The 22,902-nt window shown below is 37.1% G+C and overlaps 1 protein-coding gene across 1 annotated transcript in view; it reads left to right on the forward strand.

Moving 5' to 3' along the window:
- The first annotated feature begins 5,974 nt into the window (after window positions 1-5,974).
- Window positions 5,975-22,902, forward strand: part of LOC111875633 — a 43,202-nt gene continuing 26,274 nt past the window's right edge. Inside the window, exons 1-9 of the mRNA XM_033750156.1 lie at window positions 5,975-6,208; window positions 10,465-10,703; window positions 13,010-13,125; window positions 13,868-14,053; window positions 15,780-16,060; window positions 17,585-17,739; window positions 18,999-19,161; window positions 19,276-19,365; window positions 22,549-22,648. Coding sequence (XP_033606047.1) covers window positions 10,570-10,703; window positions 13,010-13,125; window positions 13,868-14,053; window positions 15,780-16,060; window positions 17,585-17,739; window positions 18,999-19,161; window positions 19,276-19,365; window positions 22,549-22,648 — 1,225 coding nt within the window. The 5' untranslated portion in view covers window positions 5,975-6,208; window positions 10,465-10,569. The remainder of the gene's footprint in view (window positions 6,209-10,464; window positions 10,704-13,009; window positions 13,126-13,867; window positions 14,054-15,779; window positions 16,061-17,584; window positions 17,740-18,998; window positions 19,162-19,275; window positions 19,366-22,548; window positions 22,649-22,902) is intronic.

Below are 22,902 nucleotides of genomic sequence, written 5' to 3' on the forward strand. Positions count from 1 at the left end.
CATTGTAACAGGATGCTGAAATATAACGTTAAGAATTAATTAATTGTATCATAAATCAGTTCATGACAAATTTGATTTTTGTGTTGTTTTGAAAAGGGCATACGCTCATGTTATTTAGAAATTTCTGTATATAATTCAGAAAAGATGGTTCTTTCAGACAGTAGCTTGCTGTTAGTACAGGAGAAATTAAGAAGCAGCTGATCACTTAATGCATTCAAATCTACAGCATGGTGAGTACTCATTGCAGTTTTCTCTGAAATTATAATTATTGTAAAACAAAATTAAGGAAGATATATTATTTCTCTCTTTAATCTTTCACAGCTTTGACATTTTATATTTGCAGCTTTAATAACCCTTTGGTATTTTGTGTTTGTGTCTTTCACGATCGACCGCCTCTGTGGTCTAGTGGTTAGAATTTCTGCTACAGATCAAGAGGTCCGGGTTCGATTCCCGGTGCTACCAGATTTTCTAAGTAGTAGTGGCTCTGGAACGGGGTTCACTCAGCCTCTTGAGGATAATTGAGGAGCTACTTGATTGGAAAAGTAGAGGCTCCGGTCTAGAAAACCGAGATTAATGGCCGTGGGGATTCGTTGCGCTGACCACACAACATCCTCTATCTGTTAAAAAATAGGCACTAACTTCGCCAACAAGCGGCGGTTGCTCAGTCGGTATAGTTCGCTTGCGGACTAAAGCCACAGAATTTGTTTTTGTTTGTTTTTCATGATCATTTGGTATTTTGTATTTGTCAGGTTCTTGTATTAGGTATATGACTGTACTATTAGCAATATGAATTTCTTTTTAATTGTTTCTTTAGTTAGCTGAGCTATTTTTCATTGACTGCCTTTTCCAGTTCTTCTCTTTACATATTACAAACACCACTGGTAGATTATACACGTAATAACCCTTGAGAAACAGCAGCTGTTAACAGACTAATCCATCAACTTTTTATCAAGGCTTGTTGATAATCTTGCACTAGTGAGTTTGAATACATGCTAGAAATTACAAGGGTGCACGAGTCATGAAACATGGATGTATGGAAAGTATTGTTGCTGCTGAGTGATAGGTAATTTTAAAGATTGAAACCTCTGTAATTATTTTGTTGTATGCATGTGTTATGGGTCTGGTGTATATTTTGTTGGTACGAGTATGTTGGTTTTTCTTTGGTTTTATGTGTAAGTAAAAAGTAAGTAAAGCTATCCCTGTAACAGGCCATGAAGGCGCCCATAGGGTTGTGAGACTTTGAGGGTCCCACATTATCTAGACAATCGGCTCAAAGATGGCGGTAAGGTTTTCAGCCTTACGCACCGGCCGTGCTATACTCCCCAGGAAAATTATTTAATTAATTCCTGGTACTCGTTTCTGTTAGAGGCTGAGTCAACCCCAGGGTCATAGTGCGGCTTCCGGCTTGTAGCATAGTGCCTTAACCTCCTATGCTAAATAAATAATTATGGCATAATATTTTAAAAATAATTTTAAAATATTTTATAAATATTCTGCATATTTAAAATGTGAGATGTAGTAGTGTGACAACAGGACAGCAGTTTCCTTTACAACTTGTACACCTGATAATGGCCAATTGGGCCAGAACATATGGTGTGCAAATAATGAGAAGAGATGAATGCTTTTTAAGTGTGAATTTTAATACATCACCGTAGTTGCACATGGATGAGAAAAGTGAAAGTGCTAATTTAGAATACACAGTGCAACAGGATGCTGTACTATAATGTTGTGGCGTATTTGATTAACGTGTTGTCAGGCAACAGATCTGTAAACACAATTTGTGCCTTTAAGAGTAGAGCAAGCTCTGTTTTCCGTGTGTCCGGCAGTTGGCATAGAGCAGTGACATCACACCAACAGTGAGTAGGGGTCACGTGATATGTGTTTACTGTTGGTCGATGTTGATCCCTCGGCTATATAAGCGAGTGACAGAGTTCAGTTGAGTCGTCAATAAAATGATTACGTGGAGACTTTGCATAGAAATAATTGAAGCCAAGGCCTTTAGAACATTTATTAGAATCTACTCCCTATTCAGAAATGTGCGTTTAAACGCAAACATTAAACTAACCCTCTGTGAGGCACTGATCAGATCAGTAATGACTTACGCTTGTCCCTCCTGGGAATTAGCGGCAGACACCTACTTCCTAAAATTGCAGCGCATGCAAAACAAGGTTTTGTGCACCATTGGAAATTTTCCAAGGTGCACACTGGTCTGCGACTTACACATAGCTTTCAACTTTCTGTGTGTATATGATTATATAACAAAATTGTGCAGACGACAAGCAGAAATTATACAAAACCATGAGAATGAACATGTTCGCGGTATAGGACGAGGTGACACCAGACACAGAAAATATAACTTGGCGATGGTCAAGCTTATGGCCGTTCAAATGACTAAGTTGTCGTTGTAGCATAGGATATGTAAGTTAGGCGTGATGTGCTCTGTAAAGCCTTTACTGACAGAGGACTTGGGTGTAGTGCAAAAGGAAGAATTTTCAATAACATGTTATATGTGCGAAATATACACTTGACGAAAAGCCAAGTGTATTCATAAGAGACAAACCCATTTCCTCGTCAGAGAGGATGTTATATAAGGACTATTATCGCAAAAGTTCAGTTGGAAAAAATCTGTGGTCGTGGCCTCAAGTGGTCTGATGTCAAGACGAACTGATTGGCGGTAAACTGCCAGTCGTAAAGTAACTTTGACTTTGAGTTGAGTCGTCGCAAAGAGGGTTCAACAGTTGAAAAGTGCAAGGACGAGAATGGAGCGTGTCATCAGTGAATTGTGAAGATTAATTGAGTACTGATTAGGACAGTGGAGTACAGAGTGATTGAAGACGAAATAACAAGAACACTTCATAGTAATTTGAAGTGATAGTTTCTGTGTTGAGATCCATTGCTAAGAGACGACTAGTGGAAACAGAAAATCCTAGTGTATGTCCAACGGTGAACTGGAAAGTGTGTAAATCAGCGATAGAGCTGTATTTAAGTGTGATTAAGAGAGGTAACCAAGGTACTAATGAGCGGCCTCCGTAGTCTAGGGGTAACGTTCCCACCTCATGACTCAAGGTACGAGGGTTCAAACCCGACGGAGGTCGTTGAATTTTTAAGGGTGGAAACATTCAGGGAACAAGTCCTCCGGGAGGGACTTCAAGCTGTAGGTCCCATGTCGTAGATTTACAGCACGTAAAAGATCCTCATGTCTCTAGGAGACCTCTGAGCAAAATTAGGCAAAATGTTTCCCGCCCAAGTAGTTTCCAATTCCTCCGGTAGATGGGGAAGTTATTGGGTACCAATGCCAGTAGAGGGCCGACCTCGCTGGCAGAAAGGGGAGAGTTATCGGGTACCACTGCCAGTAGAGGGCCGACCTCGCTGGCAGAAAGGGGAGATAGCGGGCACCAGTATCGGTAGGGTATGGCGACAGAAATTAAAGGGGGACGTACAATAGACCATTAGTCGCGGTGCGTGGGGAAACCCACGCCCTCTATACTGAATAACTGGATAACTGAAAGGTACTAATAAATCCAATCCGAACTAGAACCCTCATTTTCGTCTCGTGACTAATAATAACGGGGTTTGGATTGGATGATTGGATTTATTAACACTTTTTACAATCTATCTTAATCACAATCAATTACAGTAACTCACAATAAATGACTTGCAGGGGACTTGCTCCATTGCACTGGACTATGGCTTCCTTCTGGTCTCTCTCTACTCTGTGCTGAACTACGACTGACTTCATTCTAAAGTCAAAGTCACATTGCGACTGACGGTCAGTCAGTCTGTCTGTCTAGGTGTCGAGCCCCGGCTTGGGCTCATGACCAGATGTTTCGTCTTGTATGAAAGGTACTGTCCTGTCCTTGTGGTGCACCCTCTCTGACGAGAGGTCGGGTCTGTCATTTGCCAGTCATAGTCTGCAGTATTAAGTCCATTGTCAGTATGTACACTTATTTACAAATTGACTCTTAGTATCTACTCTTATGTACAATATACACAAGGCTTCTGTCAGTTCAGGCTCAGTACAACAGACTATGCCCTATTTCTAGTAGTATTCGATACAACGGCAGTCTAGTCACTTGAACGGTCGTATGCCTGACCGCTGCGACTTCATTCTGATCTGAACGGCTTCTTATATAGCATATGAGTATCCACGGAAATGCCGGTTGATCCCACAGCGATGTGTTGGTTTCCAGTAATGTATATACGTGGAAATATCTTTCATTTCCATATCCCAGGAAACGTGTTCCATAACGAGTTGGTTTCGAAGAATCTATCTCTACGGAAACGTGTTTGCCCACTCGCTCCCTAGCAATGGGTCTACATGTCACAGTATTATAAATTTGTTGTTACTAATAGGGACCTTGGCCGCGCCATAGCTCAAGCGGTTAGTCGCTGGCTTCCCACCGCGGCGGCCCGGCTTCGATCCCGGGTCTGGTCAAGTGGGATTTGTGGTGGACAAAGTGGCGCTGGGGCAGGTTTTCTCCGAGTACTTCGGTTTCCGCTGCCAATCTTCACTCCCCCAGTTGCTCCACAATCATCCTCACCTATCATCTGGGGCTTGTACAATAGGCCAGAAGTGGCCGCAGTAAAAGGGACTTAGTCCTACCCCACTAGCAATAAAAAAATATGGACCTTCATATTTTGATTGTCCTATGGCTCCTACAACTGTAAATCCGCTCTTGGAGTTTACTTGTAGACCATCTACGATACTAGCATCTAATTGAGCTTAAGATATTGAAAATTGAATACTTATTGACCGTCAGGGCTGGAAATAGAGTCAGACGCCATCTGCCTAGTTCCAGAGCGCCTTTTCGCACGAAGCTATTTACAGCGCATTGAGACGCCATAGCTGTCATTTTCAACGATACGCGTAAGAACGAATTCCCGAACTTGCTTTATAGTAATTTCCTTTATAAAATTGTTGGTCATTTCCAGGGCTTTTCTATTGATCTGAAGCCTCTGTCTAGTTCTGAAGATTCATTTTCATTTCCGCTGAGACTGCTCAGAATAGACTGAGGAAAGATTTCTCCTCTTCTGTCGCTCGAGAACGATTGTAGATATTCTTAAAACCGCCGTCTATCAAACTTTGACATGATATGTCATCAAATCATGAACTTGGTACTTCTAGGCAAATTCGATGTGTTTCACCCTGATTATAGTCAGGAATTTACTTTGACCTGTCTGTTGTTATCAGACGAAATAAATATAAATATTTACAAAGCGGCTAATGAGCCTTATAAATTAATATCGCTTAGTTCTGTGTGTAGTTTCCGCCAGTAGGTCTCACTCTTCGAAATTTAACCAACGTAAACCTCTGTATTTCACACCATCGTTCTGTATACAATTTTAACATATACAAACATTCATACATCATTTGTAGGTATGCTTCCGATCTGTCTTCATACGGAAGTTCACATGTCCAGCTGATAATTTGTCAATGATTACTCTCTAACAAAGCGTTAAATATTCCATTTCGACCGCAACGACGTTGTTTTACAAAAAAATATTTATATTTTTAAAGGATCTAAGAACTCTTACTAAACAATGTTTCAGAAAGAAACAGGAAGATACGTAGTAACTTCTAGTGGCTTGTTCGTACCCATACGAGAGTAGTGGCATTCAAAACCTGTATTTCCTTAGAAAGAGACTAAAAAATAAAACAGAATCACTCAGTAATTTACAGACATATGAACCCTCGATAGGGACAATGCAGGGGCACAAAAAACAAACTGTTATTGCACATATTCAGTCCAGCTCAGTTATGAAAAATATTCCAGCGCAATTACGTAGATATATTGGGTAATTTGTTTCGTGCTATACGAAGGCAAGATTTTTATTTCGCTGCGTGGGGTCATGGGCGGAGCATAGAGTATATGCTCGTGTTTTGGTATTTTATTCACGCTGTTTTCACTATTCTTCCAGGGCATGCGCATACATATCTAAAGGAAATATTCATTTCAATATGCCTTGTCCTCATTACGGCGGACTCGTGATCCGCAGCTGCAACTTTTAGAAATAGCTCTTAGTTGTTTCCGCTTTTTAAATTTTGTTTTAATGAAGCTCACTAAATCAACAAGGACTTTTATATAGCAACTAGCTGCCATTTATACTTTTACTAGAAGTAAAGAAGTCAAGACTAGCCAACAAGTCAATTAAATCGGATGTACGTGAATTCTTTTTAAGAAGTAAAATCTACATTTCAAATTTTCAGGTAAATATAAATTGCGTTTACAGTAAAATATTTTTTTTGTGGATATTTCTAACATTCAAATGAGAAGTATTGTTTAACTGTAGAATATGTAACGGTAGTAAATAAAGCCCGGATAGAATAGTCTGTATGGCGACTGGCTACGGGCTGGACGACTGAGGGGTAGGAGTTCGAGTCCTGGTAGCGTCAAGAATTTTCTCTTCTCCAAATCGTCCAGACCGGCCCTGGGGTCCACCCAACCTCCTATCCAAAGGGTACCGGGGGATCTTTCCCCGGGGGGTAAAGCGGCAGGGGCCTGTAGCTGACCACTCACCTCTATCTAGCGCTGAGGTCAAGAAAATGTGGATCTATACATCCACTCTCCCATACTCCTTCATGGCGTAGTGCTTAATCCATTGAGCACAGGGACCGCTTTTTTACCAAAATATTTTAGAACGTTTTTCTTTCTTGGAAAAATAATGTTCTGAGACAATTAAAGCTTTTGTTTATTTATTTACTTGCAAACTTATTTTTATTAAGTTGATATTATTATATCAACTGCATAGGTCATACAATATAAAATCAGAACTATTGTTAAATTATTATTAATTAGAAGAATCTAGCCACAGAGAGTCATACAGATCAACAATATACATAACTATGTTTTTCAATTACAGCAAACATTACTTTTTATAATTAGCCCTATTATTTGTTTTCATATTTATGTATTTAATGATGCTGTCAGTTTCTCAGACTGAACAGTGTCAAATGGTAGGATGATGAGTAGAAAGGGATGTGGGAGGAATTAGTCTTGACTTGTAAGATTTGAGGCTTTCACGGCGGTGACTATGAAGAAAGCAGTCTTCTGGGATTTGGCACCGTGTATATGTGGTGTTAACCGACGTTTCGGAGGAACGTATCGCCTCCATCTTCAGGGTAGAAGAAAAAGTATAAGAAATCTGCAAGCGACAAGACCGTGAGAACGGTGAGAACAGTCTGCTTTTACCGTTCTCACGGTCTTGTCGCTTGCAGATTTCTTATACTTTTTCTTCTACCCTGAAGATGGAGGCGATACGTTCCTCCGAAACGTCGGTTAACACCACATATACACGGTGCCAAATCCCAGAAGACTGCTTTCTTCATAGTCACCGCCGTGAAAGCCTCAAATCTTACAANTATAATCATATGAATGTGGGACATGGGCTGGGAGATCAACAGGAATTGTGTGTGATGTTTAGTGGTACCATTATACATTCCGTGTAGTAGCTGTTTGCTCATGTTGTCTGTTGTTTGATTCTTATCACGTTAGTTTTACTTGCATGTGATTGTATGCTAGGAAGGTCCCAGGGATCAATACCAGTTCCAGGTCTTTCAGAAAATATTTACTTACTGGTAGGGCCTGTGCTACCTGTTCAGCTGTCTATTGTACCAACTTCTCTTGTTTTTTCTTGTTGGTGGTGGTGGTGGTGGTCGTTTGTTGTTGTTGTTTTGCTAATATACTTATGGAGCCTCTTCATTTAAGAATGGTTTAGAATGATTTATTTAGTGATTAAGGCATATTTTAAAGTACTATCTCAATTTATCTGAAGAAACAGAATATTCACAAATTCAGGATAATGGTCATAGAGGATCAAACCACAGGCCTTACAAATAGTATAACATGAGCCAGTAAACTATAAGATAAAATTAGCATAGACAGCTTTCTAAATTATTACACATAAGCTTTTTACATTATCATCACCATCATAAAAATAACTCAGCAGTTATATAAGTGAAAGTGGTAGGGCTCACAGTTATGTTAACAATAAAAGTGTTCTTTTTTCTCTTAAACCATGTGTTTTACTTAAAAAATGTAGTGTATAGAACACTTTTTATATGACAAATCTGATCTGAAACATGTTCTTTATTTGATTTAATTAATTCATTATTTGTGAATATTTAATAAGATAAACATCATGTTCCACCCTACATACATCCACACAGACAGAAATAAAGGTGGTAGTTAATAAACAAGTAGCCATGATTCTCAGATCATAACTCAGATATTCATAATAAAGACCTCTGAAAGAGAATATTGCAACTCATTCACAAGTTCTGATACATGATTGTAATGAAATTAATATTTTAGAATAACAGTCAGCTAACTAAACTTGAACATCCCAACAGTATTGAAAACACCTCAGTGTTCCATTATTATTGCAATTTTTCTCTGTAAGTTTTTTAGAATTCAGATTATATCAGTACACAATATAGTCATTCCATTTTCTCTCTATGAAATTTGCGTTTCATGAGTGAATAATCAGATAAAGAGAAAAAATTGTTGAGATTTTCAGGTAAAATGGCAATTTTAAACGTTTAAAATGGTTTGAACATTTTTAAGTTTTGTGTTTAACCATAATTCACAATATATAATTCATCAACATTTATTTACCTGTAGAAATGATGCTACAGCATCTTAGACTATTTAATGGGCATGACCAATGCATTGGGATTCAAACATATACATTTTATTTAAAGGTGTGGTGGATAATGTTTAATTTTGTTTGTTACAAGCTTAATTTTGCAGCTGGGATAGCTCAGTCAGTATGGCAATGAGCTCTGGCTGGACAGCCAGGGCAGAGACAAAAGAGTTTTCTTTTACCCACAGCTTCCAGACCGGCTCTGGGGTCCACCTAGCCTCCTGTCTAATGTGTACTGAGGGTAAAGCAGCCAGGGCATGAAGCTGACCACTCAGCTGCATGTAGGCCTGAGGTCAAGGATGATGGAACTACATCTCCACTCCCACATGTCTTCATGGCATGGTGCTTAATTGATTAAGCATGGGACTACTTTACATTTTACCTTTATCAGTTTTATTTTTATTGTAATATTTACATTTACATTTATTTTCACTTCATGGATCTAATCATCTCCCCGTAGGGTTGGATATAAAACATGTCACACATTACAAATTCATGATGACTACACATCGTACGTCCTTGGTCTGATAAAATATATAATCAGGCCCCATGCAGACAGCACAGGTTGTCAAGACAACACGCATAGGCCATGGAAAAACCACTGTCAAATTCACACCTTGCCATTCCACACACACTGGTCAGCCATATTGTCAATACAGTTTTTTATAACATATTAAAGTTCATAACAAACACAGGAGTCATACATACTGCCACACTTACAGCAAGCAAGTCTCAACAACGTATAATACAAGCACACAGACTTTTGAGCCCCTTGCATGCTGACAGATTGTCAATAGAGTAACCAAGCTATTCTTTGTGGCTTTTGATATATTTTTGGATATTTCTACTTTTTGTTGTTTCTATGCATGTAAAGTTTCTTCAGCAAATAATGAATGAATTATTATGTTATTCAAGAACAGAATGATGGATAATGCAGTTAGTTATCTATTTGTTTGTTGTGGAAATTTTCAACTGTAGCAGTGTCTGAGATGAATAATTTATGATATTTTTGTGTTTTCATTTATCAGTGTAATATCTGATCTATCATTATGGCTGGTTTAGTACAGGTCATGTGAATAATTTGTTACTGTTATTTGCAGTATTAGTGAAAGTATATTTGGTTGCAAATTTCTGATGTTCTGCTTAAGCATTATATTGGAAGCAGCAGCTTGTAAACAACCATAATATATTTCATGAAATCAGATGTGGATGATTTTGTATCTTGTTAATTTGTGCTTCCCATGGTCATGGTCTTGCACTGTAAGCATAAATTTTTATTTTGGAAAGGTCGTGTTAACTGAGTAGGGATTTTAACATTTTATTGCCTTCATTAACCTTTCAAGAATGAGGTAGTTTAGAACCTTCATCCCCTGCTGGTCTGATTTAATTAGCTCAGGTCATGAGAGAGCAGAGAGTTGTGTTCCAGAAATTATTGCATAAATTCTTACTTAAAATAACGTGTTACATGTTGGATCTGATATTATGAGACTATTACAAGTGTTTTAGTATCAGTGGATAAAATATTGCAGAAACCACACATGAAACAACAGATCTCTTGACACATATTTATGACTGACTTGAATTCAGTCGTGATTTTAATTTTAATTTAATTCATGTCTGTGGTGTGTATTATGAAGGTTGATTCTTGTACATAATTGACTATATGCACTTGTCACAGCAGATTATTATAGAGGGTTGATTACAGGAAGTGACATTGTGAGTCTGACTTTGAATTCCTTGAATATGCTGTAAGTATACCAACTATTATATTTTATTAAATATAATACATCCACAGTTCTAGTATATGTAATTCTTTTTCAGAAAGCCAAAAATATTGAACATCTAAGAGTATACATAACATTTTATATGAGAAATGGAATTGTAAGAATGACATCAGGGTTCTTCTAGGAATGTCATGAGGTCATAATGAATGCTGTTACATTCAACAAAGAAAATGTGAACTCATTCCACCATGCAGTTAGTTCTGAAATAGTGACTGCTCAGTGCTTTGGCCTCTTACCTGTACTTGGAATTACTGCCCCAAATGCAGCGAGCCTCAGGTAGGAACTTACACCTTATGCCTGGATGACTGAATTAATTAGAAAATTAAACTTTTATCACAATGTGTGCCAATGGCTTATGACTTAAATTCACATATGAAAGGAGTTGAATTAGTGCTTATAGTTCTGTGTTTGCCTTATCTCTGAACATATATAAACTTTTCACGTGTTTTTTAAGGTGCCTCTATCACCACTGTAGAAGTACTAAGGGCAGAGAAAAATGTTTTATATGGTACATAATAGATAGTCAGTCACAAGCCATAATATTGGTGACTACTTTTGGCATTGCTGTTGAGGGCTGCAACTTTCAAAAGTATCAAAACTGTATAGTGACAAAGCCTTTACTTGGATGTTCAGGAAATTAATTGACTTGCCCAGAAGTCACTCAGTATCTCTCATGACAATAAAGTTTGCAAACTTATCGCGGTAAAAGTGCTACATACATCATTGCTGAATATCAATGTAGTCGCCTTCAAAGTACCCCCATTGGGAAGTTATGCACCGATTCCAGCGCCTAGTCCACCCTTCAAAACAATTTTGGAACTGGTTCTATGGAATGGCCTTCAGAACTGCTGTCATATTACTCCTGATATCATCAATATCATCAAAATGCCTTCCTTTCAATATTTACTTTATTTTTAGGACAGGAAAGAAGTCACTGTTGGCTAGATCTGGTGAATAGGGAGGGTGTTCAAGCACAGTTATTTGTGTATTAGCTAAAAACTCCCTCACAGACAGTGCCATATGAGCAGGTCCTTTGGAACCATTTTTGCACACACCTTCCTCATGTCAAGATCTTCCATTAAGATCTTTCTGTTTCTCTGTCGATGTTCACTTGCTTTGCTATGCTCGTGGCAGTCAGCCAACGATTTTCATGCACTATTTGGCAAATTTTGCAATGCTTTCTTCAGTTCTGCTCATTACTGGCCATCCTGATCTCTCTTCATCAGTGATATTTACTCTTTCCTCAGAAAAACATGTCACCCACTTGTAAACTGCTCTTTTCTTCATAGCCTTATCCCTGTAAACTTGCACTAACATCTCTATTATTTTGCTTCCACTCTTGCCAAGTTTAACAAGAAATTTAATATTCATTCATTGCTCTAATTCAAGCTTCAACATTCTCATGAGGGCATATCAAAACACACTCAGACTATAAGGCACCACTCTGAAAGAGGCTGCCCTAGATCAACAACAACACAGCTGTGAAATGCTGATATGCCAATGTCATCAAACCATACTGAGGTTTCTGTCCACTGCTACCACTTTATTGTCAGACCTCGTATAATATGTACTATAGTATAGGCCAAGTGTCAATATTTGCAGTGGACTGTGATAAAGCAGGATGCATGCAGACTTCTTTCCAGAAGAACCAGAATAATTTTACTCCTTTTTATAGTCATGAAACCACTCCAGGTCTTTCATATTTATGTAGATTACACCAAAAAAATATGTTTTTGTCTAAACTTCACATTGTTATAGATGTAAATTTTAACATATAAACTAATGAAATAAAGTATAGCTCAGTTACACACAATTCAGTCTGTCAGCCTGACCACTCACTCCATTTTGTTAATCTACTATTTAAAGTACAATATTATGGTAGCAAGCTTTTCAGAAGGGAAAGGTCAAATAATTTGCAGATCTGCTGTTACAAGTGGTATTATTCTAGACTAACTCATAACTAATTACATATTTCCATGATTCAGAGTCTTTCTTGAAAAGTTGGTACTTATTCAGCTGGTAAAAAAATCCCCACTCTCATGAAAATTGTGCAACTTAAAGTATTGTTACCACGTTTACAAAAGCCCACCATTGTACCCTTAAATCCAGCCTGTACCCTAAGTAAGCAGTGTGAGATGAAGAGTTCAAATCATGAAGCTCTTTATTATGTAATTCTTTCACCCTCCCACTTCTTCCTCATTCTTCGGTGCTCATGCACCAAGAGGCACTGGCACATTTAATCCCACTGAGAGGGTGAGAGTTGACTCCCATAACATTAGCCGCATGAAATAAAACGTGTAATCTTGCATTAATTATACATTAAACAGTATCTTTTTTATCTACTTTTTCAGCATAAAATATTTCATAAAAATAGCACCACCTTCTTCCATTTACTGCATATTCACATCTCTGTGATGCTTTACATCTGAAAAAAAAAACAGTGGGCTCATCAAAACATCAGAAATATTTTCTAATTGGGACAGCTTTGCGCCCCAGTTAGACTGGAACAATGCTGTGTAAACCTCAGATTCCACATATTGATACATTTCTTACTATTATATTTCATAATCACTTTTACCTAGGTTCCGGTGGTGTAGTTTCCGCACCATGTTCAGCATCTTCATGTTGCTTGGAGCAGGTCTGAACACATGTTTTGCTGTTGTGATTATGCAGTCAGGCATAAGTTTCAAGCAGTCTGGTGAGTTGGTTGGTTTAATTTAGAAATCAAGGGCTAAACTCACTAAATATGTTTTTAGGCTACATGAATATTAATAAATTAGTAATGTCCTGGAAATTTGTAAGAATTTTAATATATAAAAAAAAGACATCTTTGAATGGCTTCAAACTAATAACATCTTCACCCAGTGCTATTACACGTATTTAAAAGTGAGTGATATTTCTCAGTTAATTCACTTCCAATCTTATTTTAAATACTGGCAATTATTCTGAAGGACAGACTTTGTATATGGTATTTTTTTAATGGAAAACAAATACGAGCCACTCCATTATGGGCTGAATCTAAATGTTTTCTCGAAGCTTTGTCAGCATCTCACTATAGCAGATATTTGGGACTGAAATGTATGCAATTTGCTTATGTACCTGGCAGCTCATTCTACCCTGAATAAGGAATAGCTCATAGTTAATATGAGTATGTAATATCAGGATACATAAAATAATTGTATATTATAAGCCATATGTAAGAGATGCATCCATGGATGGAGGGCATCACTTGACAGGATGCCGATGATGGAGGTAATTCTATAAGCAGTGGTACTGATGGCTGTGTTCCGTACACACCCAACTGACAGCAACATCTTCTACCACTCTTGAATTTAAATCTTAATTTGCAAGATAACAAGAGGTAAACAATTTTATTTTTGAAAGGAAATTTGAATTTCATATAAACAGTTTACTAATTTATGTGAGTTTCTTTTTCACAGATGGTGTTGTTTTCTTTGGGACAGTGACAGTAACGTACATGCTCTTTCTCCAGCTTGCCAGACAGTGGCCTAACCTGGCAGTAGAATGGGAGAATTTGGAAATCTCTCAGAAACATTATGGTTACCCCAGAAGATTGCGACTCAAGATAATGATTGTAACAACAGTTGTGTTGACTGGAGCCCTGGGTATAAACAAAGGAATAATCACAGATTTTGTTTGACTTGCTAAGTGAACAGCTCCAAGGAGCACAGTCATACTTCAAAAGCTGATAGTTACTCAACTGGTCAAGAAATTTTCCACTTATGCTGAGCATTATGATTAATTTCTTGTATTTACAAGAGCAGGGATATTCCTGTTTCTCCATTAAAGGAAACCTCGTATGTATCATAAATATGAAATCACCTCCACACAGAGGATCATGCAGTAGCATGGTTGGTTGAGGCACTGTGCTACAAGCTGGTAGGTCGTGGGTTCGAGTGCTGATGATGTGGATTGTTTCAGTTGACCTAACCCTACCAGCTGCACTATGGGGTTGACTCAGCCTCTAACAGAAATGAGTACCGGGAATCTCCCTGGGGGGTAAATTGCAGCCGGCGCATAAGGCTGACAACCTTACCATCATCTGTGAGCCGATTGTCTAGAGAAAATGTGTGAGCCTTGATGCTTCACAGCCTGTTACGGGGATAGCTTTACCTTTTTCTGCCTCCTCAAGGAGGATTCATATGTGGAAATTAATACCATATATACCATATAGGAATAGTATGTTGATTTCGTTTTAAAAGAGAACCCTGAATATGTCAAGAAAATTAATTTCAACTCTTTAAAGAGCAATTTCATATTTTGGCAATTATTTCTTAATTCTTTTCTACCTAATGGTGATTGATTGATAGATGATGGGGTTTGTGTGCTCTGGAGTTCACCCAACCTTCTCTCCAGTGGCACACTAGCGCCTTTCTCCAAGGCTATAATGTCTGGAACGTGAAGCTAACCACTCACCTCAATCTAATGCCAGTGCTAAGAATTTGTGGAGATTAACCTCTGTTCTCATGTGTCTTCATGACATTTCTATTCTCTCACTTTCTTCTCAACAATGCTTGTCAGAAACACAACTGGATAGGACAGATATTTATAATGCCAGAAAATGTCATCGAAACAATCATTATGTGGTTGAAAGATCCTTAAACAGTTATTAGTTACCTATATATATATATATCAAACTACAGAAGGCTTGCATTATTGATTAATTTGAAGGGAATATTGTAAGCAGTGATTGGTGTTCTGAAATTATTCAATAGAATGTCAGATGAATTATGTTCTATATATTTATTATTTTGGGGCACATGGTAGCATAATTGGTTGAGGCACTATGTTACAAGCCAGAAGGTAACAGGTTTAATTCCCGTTGAGATCATTGGATTTTTCAATTGACCTAATCCATCCAGCCACATTATGGCTCAACTCAGCCTCTAACAGAAATGAGTACCTGAAACCTTCCTGGGGTTAAAGGGCAACTGGTGTGCAAGGCTGACAACCTCACTGCCATCTTTGAGCAAGCTGTCTAGAAAATGTGAGAGCCTTGTCTCACAACCGTATGGGCCTCCATGGCCTGTTACAGGGATAGCTTCATATTCATTATTTGTAAACTTCTCAGTGCCAGCTTCAATACTATTTTCAGAACTCTTTATACTTGAAATTGCGAAGTATAACATATGTGTTTTAGAAATAATTTGCAATAACAATTGATAAAATATAGGGCAGACTACACAAAACAGGTATGTATATGATCGACTAGGGAACAGTGACTAATTTATTGTAACTTAATTCCAAAATTAATGCCCTCTTGTCTTATATACTTGCTTAAGATTGTAACTGATAATTTGAAGCTAATTTCATATTTGTTGTGACCCACAGTGGAACATGCACTTAGTAAGTCAAGTCAAATTGCAGTAGCTGCAGCATGTACAGACAATGTGACTGACATGTTCCACCACTACTTTACAAAGACTGGCACCTACAACCAAATATTCGCTGTCATGGACTACAGTTTCGCAACAGCCACTTTGGCCCTAATCAACAACTTCATTGCCACTTTCACATGGAACTTCACAGATTTATTCATCATACTAGTGAGCCTTGCCCTCACTGAGAGATTTCGCCTCTTCAATGAGTACCTTGTTTCTTTTCGTGGGAAGGTAATCAGTCACTTTTTGTATTACTTTACTTTCATGAGCTAGACAGTAGTAATACTAGAAAATAAATGAGGAAAAATGTAAAATCGTGAGATAACACACAAATACTAATACGAACAGTTGCCCAAAGTCTCTGTCTCCATGCCTGCCTCATATATTTATGTATGCAATTAACATATTAATAGTTTATAAGACATTACTGTGCTGTCAGTTGTGTAATAGCTCCTCTTTTTGCACATTTCTATATTAGCAAATGGATGAAGTGGTCATATAAAAATAAAGTCTAATAATTGTGGAATTCTGAAATTCTTTTAGTGTAATTTACCTACAAACTGATGTACAGGGACACATACTTTACTATTTATAACTTGATGTCGTCATCCTGTTTTGTGTTGTGGCTTCTACCCAGCATCATCATATTACTGGCAAGATATTCTCTTTAAACACAAGGGTCACAAAAGTTTTGAGTACAGCTTTAAGCAAGGTCTATTTTTAACATGGAATCCAGTCCATCCATCAGTCCTCTGGTAGTGGTAGTAGGAGCAGAATGAAGACTGGAGAGTATAGAATCCAAAGTTCAATAAATGTTGCCTGTGATAGCTATAAACATTTTGAATACAAAGTTAGGCAAAAACCGATCTAGCATGGAATCAGACCCAGTCATCATTCCACTGGGAAGTGGAGTAAAAGTGGGAGTGAGATTTTAGCATAAACAGTGATAAGCATCTTGTCAGATTAAAGGAGAGGCAATTATATGGCGCAAAATGTAATCTGTTTCTTCATAAATTTCATAAATCATAATTTTGCAGTTGATGCAGTTACATAAATAAATATGTTATATTGTCTCACTGCTCCAAACACACTTAAGAATAATGTTCAAAAGTGAATAGAAGTGCACTGTTAACATACTCAAGTTATTTCTTATGTCTGCTGTTCACTGTTTGTTTGTGGCTAGCTTTGGCAAAACAGCATTATGTGTAAGAAAAAGACTGTGCATCCAATTACAATGTGAAACTTAGTATATCAGCATTTAGTATTCATAAAAACAAAAAGTATATGTTCTGGTTTTTCTGACTGGGATGTGGGGAGGGAGAGGAGATATTGGATGTTTCATGAGACATTTGTGGTCCCTTCTATTTGATGGTGGACATAGTTAAACTCCTGTCCTAATAACCCATACCAGTGCTCTATTTCTATTTCTATACAGGTGCCAGTACTCAAATATGACAGGAAGAAATATCGCTCTTATACTCAAAGTTAATGAAAGTCAACAATTTAAATTGCAATAAAATGTTTATCTGCCATTGTTTTCTGAAGTTTATTAACAAATTTACTCATTGTTTTTAATTTGTTGTTTTAGCATTTCATGACAGAAATGCCTTTATGGCATACCAGGAGAAGGAAAGCATTGATCTGCAGTATCAAATTTAACTTACTTTTTTCTGGTCTCTATTCATGATTCATTCATATCTGACATGATGTTGATTGATTTGGGCAATAATTACTTGCATGTTCTTTATTTATCAGGTGCTACCAGGAAGCTTCTGGGCCCAGATAAGAGAAGAATACAACAGTCTTTCACATCTCACCAGGACTCTTGATTCTTGCATCTCCAAAATTGTGCTAGTGTCCTTTGGAAGTAACCTGTACTTCATTTGTCGCCAACTCCTGAATAGTCTCAGGTATGTAATTTATGAGACTCACTTTTCTTGCTTATATTGTGGAAGTGAGAATTAAACAGATGATTGAGTGCTTAAATGTACATTTAATGATCTTCTTAAGAACATTTTGACAAACTGTTTAAAAATGAAATCAACACAAATGATTGGTACTGTAGACACCATCTGTTCAAGTGGCAAAATATTGTGATCAGTGGACAAAAGTAAGTTCAGTAAGTCCATATTCATGTTAAGCAAATAATGAAGGAATCTTTTATCACTGATGAACTAACAGATGACAAAAACGAACTGAAACCCGTTATATTTTTAACCATACTTGAATGAACCCAAGCTTTTTCATTTCATAATTGATGATTTGTTCTTTTTCAATAAACTTGTTCATTTCTTATCTTATGATGCATGGTTTTAACAGCATTAATAATGAAACTGATATATTACCAAGAAATAAAATCATACTAACCTTTCATTATTTGCTTACCTAATGAAAAGATGGTGCTCTGTTCATTTATTGGTACTACAAAAATTAAGGCCATAGCCTGATGCTCATAGGAGACAGGATGGGTTGCAATCTCTGTGTGTCCAGTGTACTGTTTTTATTCATAGTCTGCCCACTGACATATATTGATGACTGTGTGACACCTGCCCATTCAGGTGACTAGAATTACTTGAATTGCTATGAAACACTACAGGATGAAAGTAGAAATAATTTGCTTGTTGGCCAACAGAGATAATGTTCCTATAGGAAAATCTTATGATAATTTTGTAGCATTTATTTTTAATTCTTTGAGCTGGTTTTGTATAAGATCTTTGAGAAGATAAAATGAAGTGGTATGTCTTCTGGTTAAATGATAATTCTCCCTTTTATAACTTCATACACTGACTATATGTGATAGGAGACATGACTTAAAGCTAAAATGATTCTACATCTGACACCATTGCCAAAATGTCACTGAAGTTTCATTCTTGGAATACTGTAATTATATTTTCTTGTTTCTGTTGGCATTCGATTATACGGTGTTCTTATAAAGAATGGAGTCTTAGAAATGATGAGCTGCTGGTAACCTAAATAAGGCCACACTGATAACAGCAAGAGTGGACTAAGAAATTTGTAACTTTCAAATTCATACCTAGATATACTTTGTATTTACTTAAACAAACCCTGTAAATAACTGTTATTCAGGAATGAAGGTTTATTTCATCATATACGATTAAGAATACAGTATAGTAAAATTAAAATTGCTTCCCTTATTTTCCTGTTGCAGCCCATTAGGTGGTATAATAAACACAGTATACTTCTGCTGGTCATTTGGCTTTGTGCTATTCCGAACGGTGACATTGTCATTGTATGCAGCAAGTATTTATGATGAAAGTTTGAAGCCAAAGAGGGTGCTATATGATGTTCCTCCAGAAAGCTATCATTTAGAGGTAAGAATCTTTATGTTAATAAAATTTTATTTATTCATATTTTGAAAGAACTGAATTGTGAGTCTTGTAATATGTAATATGTAATCAAGTAATGCATCATTGGAATGGTTTCAGGTTTCAAGGTTTCTGAATCAGATAGTGACAGATACTGTGGCACTGTCAGGGATGAACTTCTTCTACATCACAAGAACGCTTTTGTTGACAGTAAGTGCTCTTCATTTAACTCTAAGTACTGCAGTATAGTCAACATGTAAGAATGATGTAGTCAGGAGTTGTAGATTTTGCTAACTGCCTAAGCCTGCATTTTTCAAGGGAACCGTCAGAAGTCGTTTCACATTTTCACAGCAGTCATCCCTCTACAGTGGAAGACCTAAGGTCTCACAGTGGTGGTTATGAAGAGTTTTATCTTCTGGGATATAATTTCATTATATCCCAGAACACAGAACTCTTTACACTTCTGCAGCTTTTCCATCTCTATAACTTGAATTTTAGCCACACAACTGGTACTCACTATATAATGTTATTTAAGACACCTCATTCTGTCTCTGAGATATAACAAATCAGGACAGCTGTCCTGTTAATGGCACTTCATATCCTTATAGTAATGGAAGCTTAATTTAATTTGTTTGTTTTTGTAAGTTTGATTTGAATGAGCCATGATTATATGTGGGTAATGTACATATTTTATGGTACACATTGGTGATTTTCAGAGAGACCACCAGACAAATCTGAAACTCTTTGAAGAGAACATCCTGCTAAAGTTCATGGTTTACATAAATGTTTAAAGTAAAGAAAATAAAATGAAAGTGATGTTAATGGTATTTTTTCCACTCATTTACTTCAGCCACACTGTACACCTAAAGTGTTCTGTTGTTGTTTTACTTTTGTGATACCTATCTATAGGTGCTGTATGCATAGCTTCAATCTATATCTGTAGGTCAGTAACAGTATTGAAGAGATCATATAACTTGCAGCCCATGATTCATTTTGAAATTCTGAATTTGTATTTAAGCTAATACTACTCTGTAGTAAAATCTGCACTGCAACTTCAGACACAGTTCTTGTTATTTGTGGTGGTTACTTACATTTAACATCTCTAGGTTCTGAGATTGTCATATTTATGACCATCAGAACACAATTTTTGGGGGGCAGGCCACATAAAGAAAATTGTATCCCATTCTAAAATTACCTAATTGTCTTTGGAATTTCTCATGCATAAAATTGCATATAGTACAGCAAACCTGAATTATTTCAAAATAGATAAAAATGAAAATACTTTATTTCATAACACAGTATAAATTTAATTGTGTGTGTGTGTGTATGTATGTGTGTGCGCGCACACATGTGTGCCTCAGAGTGAGAAAACGAGAGAGAGAGAGCCTTTACCACATCTTCTTTAAGAATTGTTCACATGTCCCATGTAGAATGGCACAAATATAAAAGTACTCTCAACGTGAGGAACGTTGGAAAATATGAGGAGTTCTATCTTCTCTTCCTTGCTGATTTGCTTTTTGGTGGTTTGTTGCTTGACTTACTCTTGAACCATGTAAATTGAGATGACATTTACATCTGAAGTGGTGGTTGAATTTCAACGGACTACACGGCATTATATCGCAGAAGATAGAGCCCTTCACATTTGTAAATTTGTGTCCTGTTAGATCTCTTGGATCCTGTGCTTCTTTACTGGAACTGATTTTTTCCTCAAAGATAGCCCAAAAGGGAAACATTTCTTGTATTTACATATTTTCTCAATGATGCACCATTTTTAGAGAACCAGGAACATTTTTAGGCATTCCTGTGCTAACTTTTTTTGAAATTGAGAAAACCAGTAATATTCCCACTGTTGCCTCTCCAGAGAAACATTTTTTATATTTACCATTATTCCTATGACACACCATTTATGAGAAACAGGGTAGGATGGGCAGATGGATATTTGCCTACTGCATATATAAGTTTTATAGTACATAAAAATGTACCTTGTGGGAAGATCATATTCATGACCCATGCAGATTGAAATTCTGCAAACAGCAATTGTATTTATGTATCATCAGTTGGATCATCATTGACCTACCATTTGTTATCTTTTCTTATACATTACATGAGCCCTGAAACAGAAAAAAAAACACACACACGCAAAAGGTAAAGCTATCCTGTAACAGGCCATGGAGGCCAATAGGGTTCTGAGACTTTGAGGGTCCCACATTATCTAGACTATCGGCTCACAGATGGCAGTGAGGTGGTCAACCTTATGCGCCAGCTGCCCTTTACCCCCAGGAAGATTCCTGGTACTCATTTCTGTTAGAGGCTGAGTCAACCCCAGGGCCATAGTGCAGCTGGAAGGATTAGGTCAATTTGAAAAGAAAATCCACATCATCGGGACTCAAACCCGCAACCTTCCGGCTTGTAGCATAGTGCCTCCACAAACTACACTACTGTGTACCCCTGGAAGAGTAGATGTATATTACGGAATAAGCAAGAAATTATACATAAAAGAGTTTAATAAGACAGTAACTCTATCATGCAGATTCCAAAGAGCACTATTTTTGCACTCACCGCTATGAGAACCTTGGATCTATTGTGTAGATTATTTTGAAGCCAGACACAGACTCATTGAAAGATGAATACACACTGCAGGTTATGGTGTGGATAGAACTTAGCTACCTGATGATATGATCCACACTTTTGTTTCAGCAGTGATAACCCTAGGGGTCCTGTGAGAGTTGAGAGGTATTTCATTAATGTGCTTAAGAGAAGATACCTTTATAATCATCCATTATTAGTATTTCCATTTGCATTGTCACCATTGTCCTCTTGTTCATATTGTTATCTTTAGTCAGTAGTCATTACAGTCAAGCTGTCACCAGTGACATACAATACATCTTTAAACCGTAATTGATGTTTACTTTATTCAGTCATAAGCATATACAATTGCAAAAAGTCTTGTTGCAAATACAAAGGATGGGTAAAGGGAAGATGAAGGGGTTGCCTCAGATCTAAGCCTCAAGGAACAAATTCAGATAGAAGACAAAAAGAAGAAAAAGATATATGAGCTGATAGAAAGAATTGGTGGGTTTATTCTTCAGCACCACCAGTAGAACAGAAGTTTATATATATACACACACACACACACACACACATGCGCACACACACACACACACACACACATATATATATATATATTTCCATCATATCTCAGGAGGAGCACAGTGGAGGACCTAACTGAAAGATTGTTTGACCACTCAGTTTCTTAGTAAATGACAAACATGGAATAGGCATTAATACGACTACTTATATTAATGTAGTAAATAGTGTAATAATATTAATATAATAAGTATATTGACATATCAAATATAAATATTAGTTTCCTTTCTCATTTACTATCCACAGTTGGCTGGTACAATTGTAACATATGAGATTGTACTAGTGCAGTTAAACAGCATCAGTATCATAGGAAGCAGTGCTGCTACCAACACGACAGAGCAGTGTGGTGCATGAAATGCATCGAACAGTATCAAGTTTACTGTTACCTTTATGAGAGCAATAAGAGAGAATCATGGACAATATATATCTCTAATGTCAGAGCTAAAACATTGGAGAAATCTAACATAGGGACAAACTCCAGTTCATGGCTTTCAAGTGGATTGTGTTGTTGCTTCCTCTGTTCTACTCAGTATCAACATCCCTGGAACAACAATATAGAGGCACATTCATAACTAATGGAAACTCCCATTCTTTGCCCTG

Source organism: Cryptotermes secundus, unplaced genomic scaffold, assembly GCF_002891405.2.
Source record: "Cryptotermes secundus unplaced genomic scaffold, Csec_1.0 scaffold297, whole genome shotgun sequence".
Taxonomy (NCBI): domain Eukaryota; kingdom Metazoa; phylum Arthropoda; class Insecta; order Blattodea; family Kalotermitidae; genus Cryptotermes; species Cryptotermes secundus.